The sequence below is a fragment of the Podarcis muralis genome, chromosome 5 (assembly GCF_964188315.1).
Source record: "Podarcis muralis chromosome 5, rPodMur119.hap1.1, whole genome shotgun sequence".
Classification (NCBI taxonomy): Eukaryota; Metazoa; Chordata; class Lepidosauria; order Squamata; family Lacertidae; genus Podarcis; species Podarcis muralis.
In genome coordinates, this window is record NC_135659.1 from 8,553,170 (window position 1) to 8,580,471 (window position 27,302).

Sequence of the window (27,302 nt, forward strand, 5' to 3'; positions counted from 1 at the left end):
CAATGCTTGCAAAAAAGTGAGGCATTTCTGTAGGGGAACCTTCCAAGTAATATTTTCCAAGAGGCCTCAACGTGGGATATTAAGCTTCTTGTAGACCCCCTGCGTTCTCCCGATGACCTCTCCCAAGGTCACAGCTTCATCCTTGTAAGACCCCATCTCAAAAGGCTCCTCCTTATCAAGAAGCGTAGTTGCGCATGTCTTGTGCCTACCTTGGGTGCGAGATGTGTCCCCATCATTCCAGGCCAAAATCCCACCCAGTGATTTCACAGAAACATTGGAGAGCTTCTCCCCTCAGATTCCCAAGTCAGCCACCTCCCCATTCCTGCTGCTTCTTGCCACGGACATGCAACTTCCATTGCACGGGCCCTTTCCATCCACCACAAGTCTCCTCACATTGTGAAAGCACAAATGTGTTGTTTCCCTCTCTTTATTGTAAAGTGATTTTTAAAAAGATTTTGTAGATTAATCACAGACAACTTGCTATATCTATAGGATGGAACATTCAAGGCATCCACCTTCTCTCTCTCCCCTTTTGTTTATTCATGCTATGGCATAACTTTCCTCCGTGCATATGTCTGCACATGAGATTCCTGTGTACCAAGTTCTAAGACTGACGCTTGGCAGAAAACTTGATGCACCCTAACCAAAGAATGTTTTTGAGCAATGCGCTGCTTCTCCTGCGCTGTATGGGTTGTGCCTCTCGCCCCCATGAATTCCCAACTGCCATGCGCAACACCAGAGGCATCGTATGGGTGGTATAAATGGAGACTACGCAGCTTGCAAAAAGACTGGGTTGTGCAGAATTGTTGCACTGGCACCACTCCGAAAAACTCAGAGAGCACACGCTCCCGTTTTCCTTTTGGATTCATGAACTCTCCAGGTGGCCTTCAGCAAAGAACAAAGTCATGAAGGAAAGTCCTATCAGGTGGTACTAGCTACAACGGCTAAATGAAAGGTCTCTGGAGACCCAGAGCAACAGCAGGAGGAAGCCATCACGTCCGGTTGGGGAGCTTCCCCAAAGGAATCTGTTGCCCAATGTGAGAAGTAGAATGCTGGACTAGATGGAGTTTTTGGTTGGATCCAGCAGGGCTGTTCTTTACATCTGAATGACTGCAAAATGCTTCTTACAATCTGATGCACTACATAAATGCAAAGGCCTGGATTCACCTAGATGCCGATATCAGCAGGGGACCACCTACAGGCTAAAGGAATGGGAAGGGGTGGCAGTTTATTAAGCCCCAGGTGTTCCACAATATGGGGGAGGTCAAGGATTTTAGCATTTCATGTAGCATGATGAAGTACCTGCGAGGGACACTCTGAAATCTGATAGTTACATGTTGGTACTGTGGTATCTAGAGACCTGATGTCTTTTTTTGAAAGGCCGTGTAAACAGGGTCCTTTTGACTGCTACATGGAAAAAAAATACTTGCTAGCTGGCTAGGATGTTCTCTAGAGTTGTTGCAAGTCAGGAACCATGGCTTCCGGTCTAGAATGCAGATTTCAGTCAAGTCTTCTGGTGCTTAAGGACATTTTGCTCCTTGTTCTGGGCAGGGAAGTTACAACAGCCAGATGTGGAATCAGGGGGACTTGCTCCTGCAAGATCTACAGCAAGCCTTCCTGTAGTACCAGTGTGAGCAGAGCTTCACTTTTAGGACCAGAACACAGTTAGCTGTCGTTTTGTCTTCACAGTCTTCATCTAAAGAGTGGAAATAGGACAACAGGCGTCAGTAAGAGAGTCCCTTGATCCCTCCCTGGCCATCCCACAAGGACTAGGCTAATTTATTTCCAGTATGTGGCTGACTTCAAATTTATAAGGGGACCGTGGTCTTCCTGATCTCTGCAGTTCTTGGCCAACATGCACCCTTTATTTCATTCTCTTCCCTAGTTTTCCTCCTCCTCCTCCAATCCTTTCCTCTGGCCTTCCCTTCTGCTCATTTGTCAAGACCACCATTCCACAAATCCTGCCATCCTGGACCCAATGTTTCACCACTGTGCCATTCTTTTCCATGCACCTGCCTGCCCTGTCTCTCTCTCTTGGAGCTAAACCGGTCCTCCAATGGCAACCACAGACCCTCCTGCTCGCATCACCCTTCTGTGACATCACAGCCGGTCAGCCAATCGTTAGGAGAGCCAATCTACGTTGCCGTTCTGCTTCTCTGCCACACAATCCCCACATGCATTACAAAGCAAAAATAGCTGTGACCCTTCTCTCCTCTCTCCAGACTGAGCCCGCAAGGGCACCCCCTGAGGAAACTGCCCCCCTTACCTGGGGCATCTGTGGGACACAACTGGAGCTGGCATGTCTGCTTGGCTTCAGGCTTGGAAGCTGACTCACAGCCTTGCCCCAGGACTTCTCCTTGGTAGCATTTCACTTCACGAAAACGCAGGCCTGTGCCACAGGTCTTGCTGCACTACGGGAGGCAGAGGGGTGCGGGAGTTAAAAATCAAGATAACTAAATAAAGGGGGATACAGAGTGCAACGTTTATAGCAACAGAGGCGGCCTGTCAAAAGGGATCCCTGGAGGCTGTCCTGAAATGATGGAAAGCTCTTGCCCTGAAGGGACTTGAATTTTGCAGAGCTGGCTTAAGCTGGCAAAGGGCTGTTGTAGCAAAGCAGCACTGTGAAATGTAAATTATTATTTGGAGCAGGGGTTCAGTGTGCACAGAAGCCAGGGTGGCTTGCATGTGGGCCTGATCAGATCAAATCTGATTGTGGCCCGGGAATCACTCTAGCCCATTGGTAGGCAAACTAAGGGCCGGGGGCCGGATGCGGCCCAATCGCCTTTTAAATCCAGCCTGTGGACGGTCTGGGAATCAGCGTGTTTTTACATGAGTAGAATGTGTCCTTTTATTTAAAATGCATCTCTGAGCTATTTGTGGGGCCTGCCCGGTGTTTTTACATGAAGCAAATGAAATGCTGTGAAAATCCCTGCTCTTGAGTTTGTTTAAAATCATTTAAGGTTTTTAATTTCTTTATTTCCTTCTGAGGAAACTGATTAGTTCAGTGAAACGAGTTTTGTAGCTGGCATCTCGTTAAGTCTTCCTTTAATTCTGGTTAATTTTTTTCCCCTTAAACTTTTTGATTTTTTGTTATTTAGTTTAACTCTATAGTCGATTACTTCTGGTTTCAGGGATTTTCACGACATTTCGTTTGTTTTGTGTAATTTCTTGGTTCCGTGACTGTCTTTTTTCCACAGGTGTTTTTACATGAGCAGAATGTGTGCTTTTATTTAAAATGCTTCTCTGGGTTATTTGTGGGGCATAGGAATTCGTTCCATATATATATATATATATATATATATATATATATAGTCCAGTCCACCACATGGTCCAGTCACACCACGGCTGAAAAAGGTTGCTGACCCCTGCTCTAGCCCCCTGCTTAAGGTGATCTTATTAAGGCTGGGTGATGAACAGGATGAGGACCCGCACAGGTACGTGTGGTTCCTCATCTACTGAGTGGATGAGACCGATAGTGAGTCCATCAGTTAAGAAGGCAGTTTCTGCATGGCCTGTAGAGGGAAGTGAAGGGCAGATGGAGTTCATCTACCCTCTTTTCATCCCCATCTTAAGCCCCACCACAGAACTACCCCCCTTCCTCTACCTGGGACCAAGAGGTGGAGAACCAGGTGGAGCAGGGTCTCTTGAAGCAAGACGCCTGCACTTCTGGCTTGGGGAGAGCGTCGCAGTGCTTCTCGGGGTACTCCTTGTACAGTCCATTTTCCAGCCCCACACACAGCACTGTCCGCATCTTGACGCCTCGGCCACATGTCGCATTGCACTGAAAGGAAGGAAGAGGGGTTTCATTCAGTCGTCAGCATAGAATCTTGCATGGGGTTATGCTGGGCAGTTGCCCCGTGGAATCGCCCATCGTGCTTCTGACTGATGCCAGTTACCAGCTCAAGATGTGCTCTGGCGAGGCAGGTGTTGGAAGGCAAAGGTACAGTTGCCTCGTTTAAATCTAGCACATAGCAAAAGTTAACTTTTATTGATTCGAGACTCGATCTATTCCCATTTTCATTATGTCTACCCTTACTGCAAGGATGCAAGTTATTTTATTTTAATTATAAAATTTCCAATCCACTCAGTAAATATTTTTTAATAATGATTTTTATCAAATCTTCCAAGTTATTACCCAACTCCAATCATATAAATAGGGGTGTTTTGCATTGCACATTTTCTTTTGACTTCCCACCCCACCCTTGTTGATGTTTTTGTTTTTATTCCCCCTTAATAGCTGTACCCCACCAAGGACTCAGCTACACTGCCAAAGGAAAAAACACTTTGTGTGTGTTGTTTGTGCAGGCTAACACTGGGACGCCAGATGGCGCTGTGGAGTTCCTTTTTTGCCAACCCGATTTCTCATGCAAAGTTTGCGAAGCATTTAACCGAAACACTTCTTTGATGTGTCTAGATCCATTCTCAGCAAACTGGAGGTAATGCAGTTTTGCTTTCTGTTTTGTTTGCTTTTTTCATAGCCCTTTTTTCACTAAAAGGAAAAACAGAGCCAGTTATCTCAAGAAACATGAAATATAAACAGCAGTCTCTCTCAGCAAGCCAATGGGCTGATGGGTAGGGCCGACTTTGGCGGGGAGGGGGGAGGAGAGAGGATGGCAAAAAGGGAGAAATTAAAGCACATCTAATACATATTTGGACACGGGTAGCACTGTGGGTTAAACCACAGAGCCTAGGACTTGCCGATCTGAAGGTCGGCGGTTCGAATCCCCACGGCGGGGTGAGCTCCCGTTGCTCGGTCCCTGCTCCTGCCAACCTAGCAGTTCGGAAGCACGTCAAAGTGCAAGTAGATAAATAAGTACCACTGCAGCGGGAAGGTAAACGGCATTTCCGTGCGCTGCTCTGGTTCGCCAGAAGCGGCTTAGTCATGCTGGCCACATGACCTGGAAGCTGTACGCCGGCTCCCTCAGCCAGTAAAGCGAGGTGAGCGCTGCAACCCCAGAGTCAGTCACTACTGGACCTAATGGTCAGGGGTCCCTTTACCTTTAAAATACATATTTAAAGCACATGACATCCCTCAAAGAATCCTGGGAACTTTAGTTTCCCCCTCACAGAGCTACAATCCCCAGCACCCTTAACAAACCACAGTTCCCAGGATTCTTTAGGGGGGGCGTAATGTGCTTAAAATGTGTGTTGGATGTGCTTTAAATTTAAGGTGTGGCTCTGCCCAGAAAGAAATCCAGTTTTTGCTCTGGCGTGCAGCTACCCGCAATAGTTTACTCCCAAAGCGATGCAGCCCTGGATAGGCGGGGGAAGCTCCTCATCTGCGATGCAGGCAGATGTTTTAGCAGAAAAGCAGCCTATGAGCAGCGGAGACTGAGGAACCAGGCCAGCATCAGTAGCTGCACAGTGCCAGAAGGGATACCACTGACTGCAGGTGGACTGAGAGCTGTGGTGGCCTGCCTTCTGGCCACCTGCAGATGTGGTGATGGTGCTTGGAGCCAAAACCATATTGATGCTAGTGAGGTTTCTCCGTAACTATGGAAGCTACCTCAGTGGCGTAGTGTGGGGGGTGCCAGGGGTGCCGGCCGCACCGGGCGCAACATCTGGGGGGGTGCGAGTCCAGAGGGAAGGGACAAGTTCCTTCCTCCGCCAGGCTCCCCGCCGCCACCACCAGCCTTGCACTGCTCACAGGAGGAGCAGCCGCTGCAGCAGCGCCGACGCCGCCACGGATGCCTGGCCGGGCACGGGCAGCCTCCGCACCCCGACGCCATCCCCTCGGCCCAGCCACAGGCGGCGGCTGCTGGAGGGAGGAGAGCTCCGAGGGGCCTTGCCGTGCCCTGCGCTCCCCAAAACCCTCCAAGAGGAAGCCGGCGGGCGGGCGAGGGTCTCCCGGCGGAAGGGGGCGCCGCTGGCTCCGGCTCTCAGCGCAAGTGTCAGCCGCGGGGGGGGGGGGGGTGAGGACGGAGCATGGCTGGAAGCCCCCGGACCCGGCCGGGAGGAGGAGAGGCGTTCGCCAAGCCCGGATCTGGAGCTCCACCTACAGCCCAAGGAGAGGAGGGGGTGGGGAGGCGCCCGAGGGGAGGGGGCTTCGGCTGCCTCGGCCCGTGGGGGCTCCGCAAATAATAAATTTAATAAATTCCTGCTGAGCCTTTGGGGGGGTCCTTGGCTCCTTCGCTCGCCCCCAGCCCCAGTGTTGTAGCGTGGGGGTGAAGGGGGGGCCGGGCGCAACATCTGGGGGGGGGCGTGCTCGCACTCGAGTGCTAAAATCCACGGGTTAGGGGGCACAAATTACTTGCCTTGCCCCGGGTGCTGACAACCCACGCTACGCCACTGAGCTACCTCAAATCCTGGTTTCAAATCTTGGTTAAGAGGGAACCCTAGTTGAGGTTGGTGAATTGGGGACCAGGGGAGGGAAGGAGGATGCAATCCCATGGCTCACTGTCATCTGCTTATAAAAGGGTGGTTTATTTTTAAGGTTGCTATTTCTCCCCCTAAATCTTGTTTTGTGGTGTGCTGATTTTATGCAAGCTGCCTTGTGTCCTTTTATAGAAACTGGGGGGTGGGGGTTATAAGAGAAACAATGAACCCTCTGCTTTGACACCCTACAAAGAGAAAGCTCAAGGGAGATCGGAAGCAGAAGGCAAACCTTTTGTGGGTGGTGTTGGCAAGAGCATCCTGTTCATATGGAGGGCTTGACCAAGCCCAGACTCACCTGGTCCCATTCCTGCTTAACCCAATGCGCAGGGCAGTTCTTATCTCCACAGGGATAGATTGCTAGAGGCTTGGTGCTGGGGTTGCACAGGGAGTCGGAGATCACCTTCCCCTCCAAATTGCGGCACGTGACAAAGCGGCTCATTCGTCCCTCGCCACACAAACCTGAGCACTTGGAGAAACAAAGAGGCCTTTCAAGGTAACAGTGGCTGAGCATCAGTCTCTAATCAGGAGGGCATTTGGGACATCTGTAAGACTTTGGACACATTTATGGTACGGGTGTATTCCATGCAGCCACAAGTAATATGGACGGGTTGCAGAAATTGCCTTCTTTTTTTTAAAAAAAGTACCTAACTAAAGTTACCAGATGTCCCCGTTTCCCAGGGACAGTCCCCAGATTTACAAATCATTCCCCATACGAAATCCATTGAAGTTGAAAAGTGTCCCCGGATTAATTGGAAAAAAATCTGGTAACCTTAACCTAGACCTCACAATTGCAGAATAATTTCTAAAAATATGCATGCAGGGTCTGATCCAGGTACAGGACCCCCAGGCTAAGAAGTTCTTATTACATGAGCACTGTTCCACGGCATTTGATATTTTCATTTACATACATGCATTCGAAATAAGATGGGTTTATGAAGCAATTCTATATCCTCCCACCACGCTGATGAAGAATTCTATGAAACAGTAGTCAATATTCGGAATCACTGTCCAGTGTTGGACATCATAGTTGCTGAAACACAAAGCTTCACAGTTTGTCTTTCATCGTACAAAGTCTGGTACCTCGCTTCATTTAAAGATTTTCAGAGACTTTGAGACTAAAGATTTCATTTTGTACTGGTTTGAAGGAATTCTATAAAGATTGTCTGTTGCGTATGTACATGGTCATCGTGTTGCCTAGACATTGCTAACGAAACTTCCCAGAAAGACAGTTGTTCTGCTTCTGCCAACCTTGCTCCGAAACGTATACAGAAAAAAGATGAAAGTGTACTCTCATTCCAGGGAGGCAGCAAGTCTGACCGGGAACTGAGTTTGTGGCACGCTGGGATCCTTTGCCAGCCTATTTTCTTGGTTATGCAAGCATGCAGCAAAGAGACAGGAATTGGTATGAGTCGCCGGCTGCCCACCTCAAAACCCAGAGGCTCCCCACGGATGACAGACCTGTCACCTCCATGCCCTCTTAATCCGATCCTCTAAGATGGGGAGGGGAGAGGAGGAGAAAATAGAAAGAATGTTCTGTGACTCACCGGCCCCCAGTCAGAGGCAGTCCAGTGCCAGTCGCAGGGGGGGCCTGAGCATTCCCGCTCCCCGACAGGCCTCAATGACTCACTGCACAGATTGGGCTCTACGGAGCAGCGCACCTCCCTCTTCATTGTCCCCGGGCCACCGCATCGAGCAGAACACTATAAAGATGGGGACAGGATGATATGGGACAGGGAAAGTGAAAAACAGCGTCAAAGATGCAAGCCCCGAGGAGGCAATTACTCTTCTGTGGACAAGCTTGTTCCTTCATAAACAGTATGGGATCAACCTTTCCGCTCAGGAAAGCGACCTAATATTCCCAAAGTGATTAATATCGCAAACAATTCATGTCAGCTCAAGGTCAACATGCATGCCTTCCTGACAGAGCCATCTGCCCCGGGCAGCAGAATTTAAGCACGGTTTAAAAAAGCAAATGGTAGCTAATTTATTCACAGTATAGTTTATTGTGGGGAGGGGAAGTTGGGTTGTTGTTGTGTTTTGCCTCAGATATTGAAATAATAATAATATTAAACAACAATAACAATTATTATTATTATTATTATTATTATTATTATTATTATTATTATTATTATTTCTATAATTATTATTATTATTTCTACCACACCCATCTGGCTGGGTTTCCCCAGCCACTCTGGGCGGCTTCAAACAGGAGGTTAGAAATACATTAAAACATAATTCTAGATACAGGTAGGTAGCTGTGGTGGTCTGCTGTAGTCCAAGCAAAATTTAAAAAATCCTTCTAGTAACACCTTAGAGACCAACTAAGTTTGTTATTGGTATGAGCTTTCGTGTGCATGCACACGTGTATCTGAAGAAGTGTGCATGCACATGAAAGCTCATACCAATAACAAACTTAGTTGGTCTCTAAGGTGTTACTAGAAGGGTTTTTTTTTTATTTTATTAAAACATCAGTCATTAAAAACTTCCCTAAACAGGGTTGCCTTCAGATGTCTTCTGAATGTCAGGTAGTTGTTTATTGTTTTGACATCTGATGGGAGGGCGTTCCACAGGGCGGGTGCCACTACCAAGAAGGCCCTCTGCCTGGTTCCCTGTAGCTTTGCTTCTCGCAGTGAGGGAACCGCCAGAAGGCCCTCGGCGCTGGACCTCAGTGTCCAGGCTGAACGATGGGGATGGAGACGCTCCTTCAGGTATACTGGACCGAAGCTGTTTAGGGCTGTTTAGGGCCGAAATGTTTGGGTCTGGCCTTGCTTACATGAACTGGTACCATACTCCCTCAGTTTCATGCGGTGAGGCGTTGGGCTGAAACTCGTCTTGGAAATGAGCCCCCTCTGCTGTGGAAAGTTTCACCATTTCCGCCAGGAGGTTATGCCATGCAAAAATCCCAGCATGTGAAATGTGAGGGTACCACTGGAGTAATATAGGTAGGGTGTCACTCAGGTTTGTGTGTGTCCCAACCACTGCAGCCAGTTTCCAGCACTTTGCGCCCATTAGCACTCTGTATCCTCACACAAGGCCTTCAGAAAAGAGTGTCCTCCAGCCTAGAATTCCACCCCAAAGGAATCCAGCCAGCTTTCCAGTGTCTGCCGGACGCCCAACCTCCAGCTGACCTGCAACCGTGTCCTCATCTGCCCAGGTCCCAACTGGACTCCAGCTATAGCCCGCCTTGAAGCTAGGCCATAGCCTAATACTCTACATAAATACAGTGGTACCTCTAGTTACGAACTTAATTTGTTCCGGAGGGCCGTTCTTAACCTGAAACTGTTCTTAACTAGAGGCGTACTTTCGCTAATGGGGCCTCTTAATGCCACTGCGCCGCCGGCACACAATTTCTGTTCTCATCCTGGGGCAAAGTTCTCAACTCGAAGTAACTTTTCCAAGTTAGCGGAGTTTGTAACCTGAAGCATTTGTAACCTGAGGCGTTTGTAACTCGAGGTACCACTGTAATAGTTGCTGTGTAGTCTAAGATCTCACGGTTCTGCCCCCCACCCTGGCAAGAGCATACTGGAAATTATGGTCTAGTTTTCAGATTACAGTGATACCTCAGGTTACATACGCTTCAGGTTACATACGCTTCAGGTTAAGAAATAGTGCTTCAGTGAATTGAAGTGATGTTTTATTCTTTTATTGGAAAAATAAATAAATATATTTTTTTTAAAAAAAGAAATAGTGCTTCAGGTTAAGAACTTTGCTTCAGGATGAGAACAGAAATCGTGCTCCAGCGGCGCGGCGGCAGCAGGAGGCCCCATTAGCTAAAGTGGTGCTTCAGGTTAAGTACAGTTTCAGGTTAAGAACAGACCTCTGTACTTAACCCGAGGTACCACTGTACTCAGAAAAAGCAGAAAGGGGCTGAACATGTCTTTCTTTTATTCCTTAGATGGGGAGGGGGCAGGCAGTAGAAGAAGAAGAAGAAGAGTTTGGATTTGATATCCCGCCTTTCAGTCCCTTTAAGGAGTCTCAAAGCTGCTAACAATCTCCTTCCCCTTCCTTCCCCACAACAAACACTCTGTGAGGCGAGTGGGGCTGAGAGACTTCAGAGAAGTGTGACTGGCCCAAGGTCACCCAGCAGCTGCATGTGGAGGAGCGGGGAAGCGAACCCGGTTCCCCAGATTACGAGACTACCGCTCTTAACCACTGCACCACTCTGGCTCACACAGTACAGGTGGACGACACGCCAGTAGACTAAGCTTGCTTTTCCTTGGCTTTCTGAATACATGTGCTAATAATTGTGGAGCCACTGAGCACTCATTCCGAGTGAAATGAGACATTAGGTTATTACCACCACTGATTTATTAATTGTTTGCTATACATTGATGTTCAAGAAGCAGTCCCTGGGTGGGGAAATATAGAAAAGGTCCCAGAGGGGGCTGTGAACGTGGTTGAAAGAGAAGCAGAAAAGCATGGAGTGCTTTACCCTTTCCTGGGAGTTTGTGCTGATGGGCAACGAAATTTACTGATGGAAATAGAAATAAATGAAAACAGGTAACACCAGTTTGACCCTCACACTTGAACCCACCCCGATTCAAATGATAATAATATGCTAAGGCTGCTATCTTCCTTAAAACGGATTTCATGCCCGTGATTCTATTGCGGAAGATGAAGGTAATCAGGGTTAAAACATCACAATTCTCTTCTTTTCCTCCCCAAGTGCCTAAAAAGGACCTTTGTCTTTGCGCTTGCAGAGAGGCTCGCTTAGCTATTTCCCCCGGCCCATGCTATAAACCATTTTTTTGCTGCACTTGCCAAAGAACCACATACCTCAGACCACTCTGACAGCTCCCACTGTGGCCCGCAAGCTTTGTTCTTGCAAGATTTCCGCTCCATGGGCCTGGCTAGCCCTGCCGACTCGCACATGTCGTCGTAAACAGAGCTGTCAAAGCCCGGAGCCAGCATCTTCCAGCAGCGCACCGTTCGGTACTGATAGCCTTCGCTGCAGGTCCTGGAACACTCGCTCCATCGGCTGGTCTCCCACCTCCAGGCAGGCGCCAATGGCGAGAGAGAAGAGAGAGCAGCCATGGCTTAGTCTGAGCAAACTTGGGAGGTCAGAGCAGTAGAATTACCCGAGTCAAGAAAACAGAAGAGCCTTCCAAGCTTCCAAACTACATGAGGCTCTATAACAGGGGTCAGCAAGAGATCCTCCGTGGGCCGGACTGGCGCAGCGTGACACCGAAAATCGTGTCAGCACGTCTGCGGCGCCGGAAATCGCTTCTGCACATGCCCAGATGCCGGAAACCATGCCTGCACAGAAGCAATTTCCAGAGCCACGGAAGAGAACCCCCGTGCCATGCTGCGCCAATTTAGTGCAGCGCACGGAGACTCACCGAGCAGGCAGCTCGGTTCGGGGGCAGCTCGGGGGCCGGTTAACCGGCCCCCATGGGCCGCTTCCGGCCCGTGGGCCTTAGGTTGCCAACCCCTGATTTATAATCACACAAGAGTGAAATGCATTTCCCACTAAAAATATCAACTCTACAATTCATTATACAGTGGTACCTCGGGATGCGAACAGGATCCATTCCAGAGCCCCGTTCGCATCCTGAATAGAACATAAGATGCGACTGCACATTTGCGCATGCACGGGTCATGTTTTGTCGCTTCTGCGCATGCGCGTGACGTCATTTTGAGCGTCTGTGCATAAGCAAGTGGCAAAACCTGGAAGTAACGCGCTCCATTACTTCGGGTTGCCACGGAGCGTAACTTGAAAATGCTCAACCTGAAGCACATTCAACCCAAGGTATGACTGTATATCATTTCCCAGTAAGCTTTAACCTTACTGCAAGACCAACACATGTGATAAAAAGAACCTTCTTTTTACATAATGAATTGAAAAGGATGTTCAAAATAACGTTGTTGTTGTTTTAAAGAAAACCCAGAAGCTTTTCTTTTGGGAATTATAGGGACAGAACTACCCAAATTGTATAGAAATTTATTTAGGTATGCTACTACAGCAGCAAGAATGCTACTCGCCCCAAAGTGGAAAGAAGCAGAAGTCCCAGCAAAGGAAGAATGGATACAAAAACTTACGGAATATGCAGAAATGACAAAACTTACCGGAAGAACAAGAAATCAAGATAACAAACTTTTTATAAAAGAATGGAAATGGTTTATTGAATATTTACAGATAAATTTCAAACAGATAAAAGCACTGGCAGGATTATTGCAATAACCTGCAGTTTCATAAGAGTATATATTTAAAGTAAATAATTAAATGAATTTGGATATGCAGAAGATATTTAAAAATAAATTAAAGGAACTGCAGAAAGAGGGGGAAGGAAGTCAAGCTTAGAAATTATAAATGGATTGTAAAACTAATAAAATGTATAAACTTGAAAAGTATAAATAAAAATTTTATCTATGTAAACTCTGCAGGCTGATTTTGGTTTACCAATCAAGTAAGCAACTGCAAAGCAGACCGGTTATAATAAGTCCTGCGGTTGTTTATAATTTCCCCAGCATTTTGCAAATGTAAAGTTTCTGCATTTTGTAAAGGAAGACAGAAGAACATTACAGTCAACCACCTTCCACCAACCTCAAAATATAGATTTCATATTCTGGTTCCGGATTAGGATTACACACCTACAATCCCACCCAGTGGCGTAGCGTGGGGGGGCAGGGGGGGCCGGCCGCACCGGGCGCAACATCTGGGGGTTAGGGTTAGGGGGCGCAAATCCATGGGTTAGGGGGCACAAATCCACGGGTTAAAAAGGTAAAGGTACCCTTGCCCGTACGGGCCAGTCTTGCCAGACTCTAGGGTTGCGTGCCCATCTCACTCAAGAGGCCGGGGGCCAGCGCTGTCCGGAGACACTTCCGGGTCACGTGGCCAGCGTGACAAGTTGCATCTGGCGAGCCAGCGCAGCACACGGAACGCCGTTTACCTTCCCACGGGTTAGGGGGCGCAAATTACTTGCCTTGCCCCGGGTGCTGACAACCCACGCTACGCCACTGATCCCACCCCAGTCCCATTCTGGGACCTGGCTCCTGTCACTCACCTAGGCTGGCAGTCTCTGCCTGTACAAAACTCATGGGTGGGCTCAGGGCGCGTCAGGGCGTCACAATACGCTTCTTCCACTTCGACGCCGTCATAGCGGACGCACATGGCGTAGGAGCTGCTGATCCCTGGGTGGACAACCAAAAGTGTTTCTTGTTAAGTTGTGGGTGAACATATCAGACGACACAGCGGTTCTCCAAACAACTCTTGTTTATTCACAGGCCAGAACTGAACTGAACTGAAGGGTTCAGCCAGCCTGCTTATATAGAGCTCCACTACAACGTAACTTTAACAACTTTCTGTAACTATCCAATCACTGAACGTCACTTTTGAACCCTTATTTGCATATGTGGACTGAACTATCTACAGTATCCCCCTGCTGGCCCAGGGTGAGAACTTCAGTACATAACATTTCTTTTTAGTCCCTGTTCATTAAATGGCCCCTAGTAGCTTCCCTGACAGCTGCTAAGCAGCCTAAGCGACTGATATTTTCCCATTGCTGCAACCAGCACTTTTCCAGATCTCATCTGATGGGAGAAGATGGCCTTGCCTCCACAGGGAGACCAGCATCCTGTCCCCACAATGCCCATCTTTCCAGAGGGACTTTGTAGACCTCTGCTTTCCAGAGAAGATCCAGAAACATGGGAGGGCAAGCTACTTGTGTTTCCTTTCTCATCTCTTCCTGAAGGAGCTCTGAGCAGCACAGCTGGACAGCATCTTAAAGCTGCACAGTTAATGCTGGGATATGAATGAAGAATCAAGGCTGTGCAATGAACAATTATGTGATTAAATTTAATTTGTATCAATTAATTTAAAAATATGATAGTTTATTGCCTATGTGCACTGTGGCGGGTTAAACGCCCCAGGGCAGCTAGCGAACAAACGTGCTAAAAAGTCAGTGGTTGTGCCATATGGATGCACAGAGTGGCTTAGAACGGGGAAGGACTGAGGGTCACATGTAGGAAGGTCCAGGTTCAGCCCCCACCAACCACAGGGATAGGGCAGCAGGGAGGTCCAGCTCCGAGGGCCTTCTGGCGGTTCCCTCATTGCGAGAAGCAAAGCTACAGGGAACCAGGCAGAGGGCCTTCTTGGTAGTGGCTCCCGCCCTGTGGAACGCCCTCCCATCAGATGTCAAAGAGATAAACAACTACCTGAGATTTAGAAGACATCTGAAGGCAGCCATATTCAGGGAAGTTTTAAATGTGTGACATTTTGATGTATTTTTAATCCTTGCTGGAAGCTGCCCAGAGTGGCTGGGGAACGCAGCCAGATGGGCGGGGTACAAATAAATAAATAAATAATATTTAGCACTGCCTGTCCATGCAAGCAACAGTAGACTAAATGGACCAACTGGCTGTGCTAGGAAGGGCTGATAGGAGTTGTAGTCCAAGACAGCTGGAGTGGCACCAACTTTTGAGGGGCTGCTCCATGCAGAATTTGTGGTTGAAAAGTTAAGAATGCAGAGGCGAAGTACACAGCCAGCGGATACCTGAATGAATAGCAGATGCATTGCTGTCAACCTACAATACCAGACTTATTTCTAGAGGAGATCTCTCTGGGTGCTAGGAAACGAGGCACGTTTAAGCAGAAGATTGGGTGCTCTCGAAAACCATCACCTTCGAAGCAAAGCTACCTGACGTGCACGTTGAGCTGCAAGGGGCGTAGGCCGATACCTTCCAGCGATACATGTCAGCCAGGCTGATGTCGTCGTGGCTGAGGGGATTCAGCTCAAAGTCGTTGCTGCAGGGGAAAAGGAGCTTGCATGAACTCACAGGTGGATGGTCTACTCTGGGAAGGAAAGGCCATCCTTTCTGGGATTCTGAGGGGACTAGGAAAGGAGGCCGGGTGTGAATGCAGTCGTTGCTCCCCCAGAGTCTGGTGCAGACCAGATCTGACGCATTTCAAAACTCAAGTGCTGGTGGCCTGGCAAGGATGCCATTCTTTACACCAGTACAATGGTACCTTGAGTTACATACGCTTCAGGTTACATACGCTTCAGGTTACAGACTCCACTAACCCAGAAATAGTACCTCAGGTTAAGAACTTTGCTTCAGGATGAGAACAGAAATCGTGCTCCGGCGGCACGGCAGCAGCAGGAGGCCCCATTAGCTAAAGTGGTGCTTCAGGTTAAGAACAGTTTCAGGTTAAGTACGGACCTCGGGAATGAATTAAGTACTTAACCCGAGGTACCACTGTAATTCCCAAAGAATGCACTCAGACAACTTAGCATGCCACAAGGAAGGCATAAATTAAGAAGAAGAAGAAGAAGAGGAGGAGGAGGAGGAGGAGGAGAAGGAGGAGGAGGAGGAGGAGGAGGAGGAGTTTGGATTTGATATCCCGCTTTATCACTACCCTAAGGAGTCTCAAAGCGGCTAACATTCCCCTTTCCCTTCCTTCCCCACAACAAACATTCTGTAAGGTGAGTGGGGCTGAGAGACTTCAGAGAAGTGTGACTGGCCCAAGGTCACCCAGCAGCTGCATGTGGAGCAGTGGGGAAGCGAACCCAGTTCACCAGATTATGAGTCCACTGCGTAAGCAGGGGAAAGCTTCAGTGGGGCCTTGCAAAAGAGGCTGCCCACTGCGCCCCTAGGTGGGTCCCTGCTCTGGCTTTGCGGTCTTCCCATTGGCCTTCACTGTGACCCACAGAACTATCGTTGATGGGTGGGTAGCCGATCTGAATCCTGGGGTTTGGGGTAAGACCGAAGTCAACATGCTGGTGTGTTTGTCAGAAGAAGAGAAGAAGAAGAGTTTGGATTTGATAGCCCGCTTTATCACTACCCTAAGGAGTCTCAAAGAGGCTAACAATCTCCTTTCCCTTCCTTCCCCACAACAAACACTCTGTGAGGTGAGTGGGGCTGAGAGACTTCAGAGAAGTTTGACTAGTCCAAGGTCACCCAGCAGCTGCATGTGGAGAAGCAGGGAATCGAACCCAGTTCACCAGATTACAAGTCCACCGCTCTTAACCACTACACCACACTGGCTCTCAGCCATTCAGATGGAGAAGCTGAGAGGAGGTGCTCTCCCACCATGGCGGAGGTGCTCTGCTGGGAGTTCGCATGACATCTATCTTCCCCCTAAGAGGACATTTGGTCCTTTGCTCCAGGAAACGTTCGTTCTACTTGCCTTTCAGTGCCAGGAGCCTGAAGAGGTTCTGACAGGAGTTTGCTCCCCAAACCGGTGCTGGAACTAGGCTTGGACGGCATCGCCACGATTGTATCGTTCGCTGAGTCGTCCACTGCATGCGCTTCCGCATCCGCATCCTCCAGAAAGTTCTTTTTTGCAGGTGGCTTGTGCAGCCCTTCGGACCACTCGACCAAAGGTTCGCCCCAAAAGCCCACCGTTGAGTTCTTCCTCCCCAGCTTGATCGCTAGGTAATGCAATTCCCTGCAAAAAGCGGCGTTCTGAGGGTCCTGCAGACACAGTTTCCTGAAGAGACGTAGCCTGGACGGCCCCATCCTGCTGGCCTCCTGGAGCTCAGGCCTCGCTGCACCGTGGGGGATCGCTGTGCTGATTGTGAGGTGATTGAGTCTGAGGGCTTAAAGAAAACACAGGATAGCAGCCAATCCAGTTTAAGGCTTTTGTTCCTCAAGAGACATGGGACAAAGCTCGTTTCCCCTGTTATGCTCACAAGACAAATCTTCTGGTGTGATTTGGCATGTGGGCAGTGCAATCTAGCATCTGGTAGAAAGTTTAAACAGGACACACTCTCAGTGCTTTAAAATAAAAACGAGTTTCCAGCCCTCATCATTTCAGAGTTGTCACAATTACAGAATTTTTACGTTCAGGGTTTAGGGATGATTTCAGATTTCGGCAAGGAGGTGTGTGCATAAGGTTGCCATATGTCCTCTTTTTTCAGGACATGCCCTCCTTTTCAGGACACATAAAGCAAGTGTCGTCCTAGTGATCCATAGTTAAAAGTCGGCAAATGTGTCCCCTCCCTTTTTTTGCACTTCAAAATATGGCAACCCTAAATCTCAATGTTTGAATTTCCAAAAAAATTAAATTCTCATAATAGCTATTAGCTTTTCTGACTTTGCACATTGTCCCTTACAGCCCTTCATCAAACCACAGTTGTCCCCTTACCACAAGACTGATTATTATTATTATTATTATTATTATTATTATTATTATTATTATTTGAATTTATATGCCGCCCTATACCCAGAGGTCTCAGGGCAGTTCACAGAACAAAATCAAAATATAAAACCACAAAATAAATAATCAAAATAAAAACAACACCCAAATAACGCCCCCCCCCCAAAAAAAACCCACATTTTAAAAGTGCATAGGATGTCAACTGAATCAACCAAGGCCTGGTTAAAAAGGAACGTTTTTGCCTGGCACCTAAAGGTGCATAATGAAGGTGCCAGGCGAAGTTCCCTGGGGAAAGCATTCCACAGATGGGGAGCCACTGCAGAGAAGGCCCTGCTCTCATGTTGCCACCCTCCAGACCTCTTGAGGAGGAGGCACATGAAGAAGGGCCTCAGAAGATGATCTCAGGGACCCAGGTAGTTTGATATGGAAACCAAGTAAACCCACAACCATTATTTACTTCCTCCCAACCCCCCACAGAAGGCTCAGGTATATGGGTCAGGAATAAGGCATTACATAACTAAGAATAGCAATGCAAAAAAAGCACAGGTTTCCAGTAGGCAGGACTGGGAAGACATGGCTACCCTGCCCCACCCCACCCTTCATGTGGGGGCAGAAGGAATCCAACACTGCAAATATAGTGGCAAGAAAATATACCAACCCAGATCTGTTTCAATCTTTTCGTCATCACCTGCTCCGTTGGTGTGGTAGACACGTTGGACTTGGAAGCCAAACTTTTCATCCTCCGCCCCATGCTTCCAGCCCCAGTCCTTGCCTTGCACAGTTGAGTTGAATGGGAAGAAGCCCTGGCTTTTGAAGGCCACCCCTCCGTGCTCCTCCCCCCGTGGGAAAGGTTCCCCTACGTCATCCGGCGCGAGAGATAACCAAGTGGCGTTGAAATCTTGGGAAATGGGTGGGACGGCGTCCTGGCGATTGTGGCTGGGCTCCGGCAAGTGAAGGTACAGCGTTGGCATCTTGATGGCGGGGGGAACAGTTTGAAGAGCCGGCGATAGCGCCCTGGGCACTGTGTAGTCGTAGGTCACATGGGGGACTTTCCCATTGACGTTATAGTACTGGGTTCAACAAGGAAAAGGAAAAAAGCAAAGGGAAACAGAATTAGTCCATCGGCACTAGCACTTGGGCATAGTAGTAGTAATAATAATAATTTATTATTTATACCCCGCCCATCTGGCTGGGTTTCCCCAGCCACTCTGGGTGGCTTCCAACTGAATATTAAAAACAATACAGCGTCAGACATTAAAAACTTCCCTAAACAGGGCTACCTTCAGTTGTCTCCTAAAAGTAAAATAGTTGTTTATTGCCTTGACATCTGCTGGGAGGCGCCACTACCAAGAAGGCCCTCAGCCTGGTTCCCTGTAGCCTCACATCTTGCAGCGAGGGAACTGCCAGAAGGCCCTCGGCGCTGGACCTCAGTGTCCAGGCTGGATGATGGGGGTGGAGATGTTCCTTCAGGAATACAGGACCGAGGCCATTTAGGGCTTTAAAGGTCAGCACCAACACTTTGAATTGTGCTCGGAAACATACTGGGAGCCAATGAAGATCTTTCAGGACCGGTGTTATATGGTTTCGGCGGCCACTCCCAGTCACCAGTCTAGCTGCCGCATTCTGGATTAATTGCAGTTTCCGAGTCACCTTCAAAGGTAGCCCCATGCAGAGCGCATTGCAGTAGTCCAAGTGGGAGATAACCAGAGAATGCACCACTCTGGCAAGACAGTCCACGGGCAGATAGGGTCTTACCAGATGGAGCTGGTAAGCAGCTGTCCTGGACACAGATTTGACCTGTGCCTCCATGGACAGCTGTGATTCCAAAATGACTCCCAGGCTGCGCACCTGGTCCATCAGGGGCACAGTTATTCCAAGCCAGTTAACTCCCTGACCTGCTATAGCTGGAACCTGTTCCTGCAACCATTGCTGGATAAATGGAGATCATTCCTCTCCATTTAGGAATAGTGGATATCGCCTCCCATTCCTGACCCTTCCCGGCAGGAGGAAGAGGAAGACAGTATAGATTTACAACAGGGGTTTGAGGGAGGTAGCAGCTCAAAGGCAGATGGGAAAAGCTGGGAAATCATGGGAGAGACAGAACAACACCCAGCTGACAGGTTGTTATTAGAAAGCATCCCAGACCTTCCATCTCCCAGAACCTGGTGAGCCTTAAAAGTAGGAGAGCAAAGAACTACCTACTCTGGAAGAATGGCAGACAAAGGTGACTGACTTTATGGGACTGGCAGAGATGACTGGCAGAATCCGCGACCAGGGGAAAGAGACAGTGGAAGAGGATTGGAAGAAATTTAAAATGTATCTTAAAAACTGTTGTAAAATTGAGGAGTGTTAAGATGTCAAGGGGTAAGAAGCAGAGAATTACAGCTGTAACTAACAAATTAAAGAAAACTCAATGAAAGGGAATTAAACAGATAAATTGACTAAAGGGTTGCTAAAAAATTGTAAAATAAGGATGCAGCGAAAGGGAGGTATGGGGAAGTCGGGCGAAAGAAGGTGCATGAAATTAAGAGTATGAAATTATACATGTTTAAATGTTTTGTATGTTTCTGTTTTGTGTTGTGTTTGTTTTTTATTATGTGTTTGGAAAATGAATAAAAATTATTATAAAAAAAATAAAAATAAAAGTAGGAGAGCAAAGAGCTCAAAGACAGAGGGCACATAGCAGCATCTGTAGGAGAGACATATGAGGAAATGGGAGAGACGAGGTGGGGTGGAGATTCACTCGGGACAAGGCCATTATCCAAGAGGCTGGGTTCTATAGCCTCTCTCTGTAAATACTAAATAAAAAGTGGATGGTAAGAACATTCCTTGTCTTTGCACGTTTCTTGGCAACCAGCCGGGAGCTCCTAATAGCATCCAGACAATGGGTCTTCCTTTGCAGGTATACAAGGCAGATACAGACCAGGAAAAGAGAGTATTGTGTGGCTGGGTGCTTATTACAAGATTCATTACATGTCATAAATGCTATCTAATAGTCTATCCAAGAATTACAATTCTGATGTAGGGGAGCCTTCAGACATGTGATTCTCACTGCCTCCTTTTCCATCTGTAGCCTGAAATATTACCAGTTTATGGCAACAACATCTTCTTGCACATCCTTTCATTGTTACACTCGGTATCAATTAATCTATAATTAAAACTATTACTGTTATTGTCATTAATAAACCACTTCACAGCATAAAGCTAGCAAAGCAGTGAGCGTTGTCAAAACAGAATCAAACACAAGCTCTAAGAACAATGCAATTCAACAAACTCCAGAAAAATAAAACTATCAATTCACACTCTGAAAACAACAAAGATAATCTCATCTGATATAAAACTGATCTTCCATAGTTTGCAATTCGAACCAAAAGCCAAATGAGCTTGGGGGTTTTAACAGATTCAGTCCACGTGAAGGTAATGTCATGGACTGATTGGCTGCAGAAGAATGGTGGGAGAAACTAGCTGGGGAACCACCAAGGGAAGAAGGCTCAGAGCCCAGGGATTAGTGGTGGGACAACAGTGAGCAGTCAGAGGGAGAAGACTGGGAAGAGGAGGTATCAGAAGCTGAAGGGGTAAAAGGCTCAGTGAGCAGGGAGAGTCTGTGGTGGAGAGAAGTCCAGAAGCCAGGAGCAGAAGAGCAGGGAGGCCAGGAGGCAGAGATGAGTCAGCCTGGTGAAGAGTCCCAAGTGTCTCCCCTTCCTGCTGCAACCAGCTCCCCGCTCCACCTGTCTCACAGAACCAGAAGCGGGCTGAAACGGGCGGAGCAGCAACAAGCTGCATGCAGGTGCAGTCTCTGATTGCTTGGGGAAAGCCCTGGAGAGGAGGGGACGAGCCCAGGACTTTCAGTCTCAGCAACTGATCTATGGGGCAAAGGTACTCCGCCAAGTCTGTGCACATCGTGTTCTTGCTAATAAAGAGTTCATTCCAACTTGCGCGGCGTGATGAACTGCCACCTCGCTCCTGACATCTAACGCGATTTGAGAACTTTGCCTCAACCCACTGTTGCGGATCAGGCCCCTTTAACTTTGCGCTCCCATTCTTGGGGCTGACACAAGGAGCAAGAAAGCAATCTTTTTGTAGCCTCCATCACTTACCATGGCGTTGAGAGACTGGTTGGTGGGCCCCTGTGCAATAATGTACTCCAGGCCATCAGAGTGCAGGCTGGAAGGCCGGCGGTATTTGAACACAGTGCCAGCAACTCGGAAGTTCTGTGGGTTGTCGATAGCCGAATTCCCATTGAAGAAGAAGCGCCCAGTTTCGTCCGCTAACGCTAGCAAGGAGACAGAGAGGGGATGAAAGACAAAGGCATCTTCCTTGCAGGTGCTTGCAGGGGCTAGGGCGCGTGCCTGTTGCATCCTTCTCAGCTGCCCCCCACCTAGAGGGCACGGTGAGAAAGAATCAACAGCTCACAGTGCCCTCCCAAAAGCAATGCTGGGCTCCTAGGGGTCAGGGCACAAGCCTATTGCATCCTTCTCAACTGCCCTCCAGCTGCAGGGCACCAGGGTGTTGTGATGTGCCCCCCCAAAAAACTGTGCCCAGGGTGACGGCCCCCTCAGGCCCCCTCCCTCCATGCTATGCCACTGGATAGAGGCTCTCCCAAGTTTTCAGATCTCAGGACAAGCCCTGGATGTGCTAGAGATTACAAAGAGTGTAACTCAATGGTAGCATTTTGGGGCATGTGCCCTACTAAAGGTAAAGGGACCCCTGACCATTAGGTCCAGTCATGACCGACTCTGGGGTTGCGGCGCTCATCTCGCTTTATTTGCCGAGGCGTACAGCTTCCAGGTCATGTGGCCAGCATGAATAAGCCGCTTCTGGCGAACCAGAGCAGCACACGGAAGCGCCGTTTACCTTCCCGCTGGAGCGGTACCTATTTATCTACTTGCACTTTGATGTGCTTTCGAACTGCTAGGTTGGCAGGAATGTGCCCTACTACTTTTGTTAAAATATTGTACCAATATTTGTTATGTCTGCCATGTGCCCAGGAGTGGGAACCATCAGAGCAGAGGGGTTGGGTGTACTCCACAAATGTATCTTAGATATATTTCCCTCCTCCTTCCCCTAGACATAATCTAGGCAAGGGATTTTTATAAATAAAAAAGACAATGCATGCATTGAGAGAGTTTTATTAAGATGCCCCTCTAACTAAAAACTTGCTTGGTCAGAACCAATTCATTTCTTTAAAAGTTCTTGATAAAAGGCACTGTAACTTTAAGGCTTTCCTCTTCTTTGACGCCACTGAAGCTGAAATCAAGGGATAGCATTTACTCTGAACAGATTGGTCAAGAACAAAAAAGCCCTCTCCTGAATGCTCTTTAAGGCTTGCATGCAGTAATTAAGTCAGTTAAGCACTCTCCTTGCTGTGCTGCGGGACAAATTACCCCAGTGGAGCGTTTCTGTCCATCGCTTACCTAGGATGTTCTCTGTTTTCCTTCGCTCTATAATGAGGATGTCTGTAGCACCAGCGGGGATGTTGGTGATGAACACATAGCCTAGGAAACAGGAACCAAGACAAATCAGAAAGCGAAAATCAGGGGAACTGGCATTGCTCCATGAAGCAGTTTCTCTGTTTCCACTAGGTCACAGGTGTTAATTTAGTTGAGTGTGTCTGGACCATTTCACACATTGCACAGAGGCAAACCCCAGTTTGCCAAAGACTGGATGCTCAATAAGGCACTGCAACCAGTGACTGAATAGCGGTACCTGTAGGATATACATTTTCCATGCATTCCTTTTTTAGTTGTATATTTAGTTTAGCTGTATATTTAGACCATCTGAATATGTCTGCCTAAATGGCCTTGACCCAGTATACCTGAAGGAGCTTCTTCACCTCCATTGTTCAGCCGGGACACTGAGGTCCAGCATCGAGGGCCTTCTGGCAGTTCCCTCGCTGCGAGAAGTGAAGTTACAGGGAATCAGGTAGAGGGCCTTCTTGGCAGTGGCACCCACCCTGTAGAACGCCCTCCCATCAGATGTCAAGGAAATAAACAACTATCTGACTTTTAGAAGACACCTGAAGGCAAACCTGTATCGGGAAATTTTAAATGTCTAACATTTTACAATTTCTTGTGTGTTGTAAGCAGCACAGAGTGGCTGGGGAAACCCAGCCAGATGAGCGGGTAAAAATAATAAAATTGTTGTTGCTGTTGTTGTCATCTGCATGGTGAAAGAGAGTGGGGAGGCCATTTCTCCACCATGAGAGGGTCCAACATAATGTATGAACTGGGTGTGAGCCTAAGTTACTGGGTAAATCTGCCAGGGTGTTCTACTATAAGGATTCTAATTCACGAGCCTTCTAGAACATGCATATGTGAAACACATGTCTGCTGAGGAGGCTTGCAAAGCACAGATAATAAATAGGTAAAGGTAAAGGACCCCAGAATGGTTAAGTCTAGTCAAATTTGACTATGCGGTGCTGCACTTATCTCTGCTTTCAGGCGGAGGGAACCAGCGTTTGTCCACAGACAGCTTTCCAGGTCATGTGGCCAGCATGACTAAACCGCGATGAGTGCCAGAGCTCAGAGAAACACTGTTTACCTTCCTGCTCCAGCAGTACCTATTTATCTGCTTGCGCCGGTATGCTTTCGAACTGCTAGGTTGGCAGGAGCAGGGACAGAGCAACGGGAGCTTACCCCATTGCACAGATTTGAACTGTCAACCTTATGACCTGCAAATTCAAGAGGCTCGATGGTTTAGACCACAGTGCCACCCACATCTAACAACAACAACAATAAAATGATCCTCAGCTGAAAATTGTTTCAGCTTTAGCAGCCATACATATGCATATTAATATTGTGAGGGGGGGGGGAATAGGGACAAAGACTATAGAAAATGCTGATGAGTTGATTGAAAGGCGTAACTTGACAAATGGCTGTCCCAGCTAAACTTTTGCAGAGCATGCACCTTGAGGTGGATAATTTCAGAAAAGCAAGGGCCACCTCTCAGTGACAGAGCAGGTGTTTTGATAGCATAAGATCCCAGGCACCTGCAGTTTGCAAGTCTGGGAAAGACCTTTGCTTGACTGGAATTGGCGGAAATGACTGGCAGAATCCGAGACCAGGGAGAAGAGTCGGTGGAAGAAGATTGGAAAAAATTCAAAGTATATTTACAGAAATATTGCAAAATTAATGAATGTTAGAAGGATGCTGGAATGAAGTTATATGGCTTTAGCAGAAATGTTATAAAGAATTAAGTAAAAATAGATTGTTAATGGGCCAAAGTGGAAAATTTAAGGTTAGATTGTGTTAAGATAAATTATAGAACAAAAATTGAGAAAGATGGAAAGGATTTGCTGAAATAGCTAATTGAACTAGAATACAAAAAAGGGAGGTGCGAGGAGGTCGATGAAACAAGTAAATGAAAGGTAAAGATACAGAAATATTGGATGTGTTTTTAAGTGTTTTTGTTTGACTTGTTTTGCTGTATTGTTCTTTGTTTTTCTTTTTACTTCTGATGTAAGGTACTGTTTTGTTTTGTTTTGTTTAACTTTTTATTGCTTCTTTTTTCTTCTTTCTGTAACTATTAAACCTCTAATAAATATCTTTTTTTTAAAAAAAAAAAAAAAAGACCTTTGCTTGACTTCACGGAGAGCCTCTGCCGGCCAGAGTGGATAATATGTATTGTGCTGGATGGGTGATTGGCCCAACATAACAGAGGGCATCAACATATCTATTCTTCATTGCACATCTCCCTAGGATCCTGTTTCCCAATTAGCCCCTTCCTGTTTCCCTGCGGAATGTTTCCTGGCATCCAGCATGCGGCCCAGAGACCTCGCTTATTGCAGGATCCGGGATGCAGGGATTTGAAAATAAGTGAATACTTGTCCTTCAACAGCCTGCACAAGATACCACTGGCTGCAACTGGAGGAACCCTACCAAGAACCCAGAAACAACACAGCACTTTGGGTCTTGAGGCACCAGGCCTTCCTGAGCTTTCCGAACAAGTGCAAGACGGCTGAGGATGTGGGAAGAGGGATTTCAACCTGGAAACAGGGCGATATGCCCTAAATATAGATTGTTGGGAGGTGTGATTTATATGGCTTCTGCGTTGGTATCAGTTTTGTGTGCCTTCATTTATAAAAGGCAAAACAATTTGGATCTGCGCTTTATTTTAACACAGAAATAAATGTCGCCGTGCACAAGGAACAGTACTCTACCCCCATCTAGTGCTGTGATGATCATTGGAAGAGTCACTGATTTGTGAGCCTTAGCAAACAGTCCCAGCTGTCCATGTTTAAAGGACAAGGGGGGGGGGGATTTCCTGGTTTCTGTGATTCCACTTCTGCCAAGGTCACTATCTCCTGCAGAATCTGGAGTCCTCCATTTCATCTGTCTCTGATGTTTCCCAGTCCACTCAGAGGGAAAGAAAAACACAGGTAGGATATTGTGCTCAAGCAACATTGCTGCACTTGCATGCAGTGCTTTCTAACCAGCCTTCTGGCTATCCTATGCCTCCGCTCCAAATTGTCCTTCACTTCCTTTCCCAAATCCCATAAACTCTTTCACACTTACACAAAAATCTCACATTTGGCAAAAGCACAAACACGAAGTGCAGAGTAATGTCTGTGTGTTTGCAAAAGATCTTATGGAATTGTTTTAAAAACAGAATCTGAAGGTTCGTTGAGATCACCAACATTAATTTATTAAATTAGTATACCACCCTACAAGGATGCGGGTGGCGCTGTGGGTTAAACCACAGAGCCTAGGGCTTGCCGATCAGAAGGTCGGCGGTTCGAATCCCCGCGACGGGGTGAGCTCCCGTTGCTCGGTCTCTGCTCCTGCCAACCTAGCAGTTTGAAAGCACGTCAAAGTGCAAGTAGATAAATAGGTACCGCTCCGGCGGGAAGGTAAACGGCGTTTCTGTGCGCTGCTCTGGTTCGCCAGAAGCGGCTTAGCCATGCTGGCCATGTGACCCGGAAGCTGTACGCCGGCTCCCTCGGCCAATAAAGCGAGATGAGCGCCACAACCCCAGAGTCAGTCACGACTGGACCTAATGGTCAGGGGTCCCTTTACCTTTACCTTTATACCACCCTACAGCCATAGATCGCAGGGCATCAGATATTAACATCCTGGAAGTGAACTCTCTCCTAAGGCAGAACTGCACATCACGTACAAAGGCTTTTAACAAACTCTTCCCAGCCATCCCAAAGCAGCTTTGGAAAGAAAAATTCTGGAGCAGTGCAGAGGTAGGAAAGGGGTGCAATAACCCTTCCTCTGCCTCCTGCTTTTCTGCTGAAAATGTCCACCAACGCTGTAGCTGCTTCCCCCCTTCTCAGGACTATAGATGTGTGTTTGCAAGGTAAGCATGCAACTGGAACCCCTTAGGGTAGGAGATGGTGACAATACCCTAACCTTCCGTAGAAAAACAATAGGCAGGTGAAGGATTAATCGCCGAATCCCATTCCTCTGCTTTAAATTACCCCATTCTGAAACCGCTTTTCCTAATCAGAAATTGCCTTTGGGGGTTTTGTCGTGAACCTTTGTATGTACAGTGGTACCTAGGGTTAAGTACTTACCATATTTTGCGCCCCATAAGACGCTCCGGCCCATAGGAAGCACCTAGTTTTTTGGGGGGGGAATAAAGGGGGGGGGAAATTATTTTTCCCCCTCCAGGTGCATGGCTGGAAGAACCAGGTCGGGGAACAGCGGGAAGGCGCGCTCTGCCTCCCCGCTGTCCCCCGAGCTTGTGGGGCTGGCGATGGGGAGAAGTGCGCTGCACCTGGCTCCCGGTGGCCGCACAGAGCTGCGCTGAGCCCGGGACTGCAGGCAGCTCTGTGCAACCCTCGGAGCCGGTCTCCCGAGGGTTGCGCAGAGCTTCCTGAAGCCTG

General features: G+C 47.8%; 1 protein-coding gene across 6 annotated transcripts in view; it reads right to left on the minus strand.

Moving 5' to 3' along the window:
- Positions 1-409: 409 nt before the first annotated feature.
- LOC114598577 (ADAMTS-like protein 2) overlaps positions 410-27,302 on the minus strand; it is a 42,986-nt gene continuing 16,093 nt past the window's right edge. For 4 of the 6 annotated variants that reach the window (XM_028732394.2, XM_028732396.2, XM_028732397.2 and 1 more), the window contains 12 exons: positions 22,888-22,968; positions 21,571-21,746; positions 18,132-18,543; positions 16,502-16,913; positions 15,012-15,118; positions 13,380-13,506; positions 11,152-11,365; positions 7,920-8,075; positions 6,671-6,841; positions 3,605-3,781; positions 2,267-2,411; positions 410-1,696 (listed from right to left, as the gene is read on the minus strand). In XM_028732394.2, coding sequence (XP_028588227.2) covers positions 1,578-1,696; positions 2,267-2,411; positions 3,605-3,781; positions 6,671-6,841; positions 7,920-8,075; positions 11,152-11,365; positions 13,380-13,506; positions 15,012-15,118; positions 16,502-16,913; positions 18,132-18,543; positions 21,571-21,746; positions 22,888-22,968 — 2,297 coding nt within the window. In that variant the 3' untranslated portion in view covers positions 410-1,577. Of the gene's footprint in view, positions 1,697-2,266; positions 2,412-3,604; positions 3,782-6,670; positions 6,842-7,919; positions 8,076-11,151; positions 11,366-13,379; positions 13,507-15,011; positions 15,119-16,501; positions 16,914-18,131; positions 18,544-21,570; positions 21,747-22,887; positions 22,969-27,302 lie in introns of those variants that run through there. The other 2 variants (XM_028732395.2, XM_028732398.2) reach the window with 2 other exon arrangements.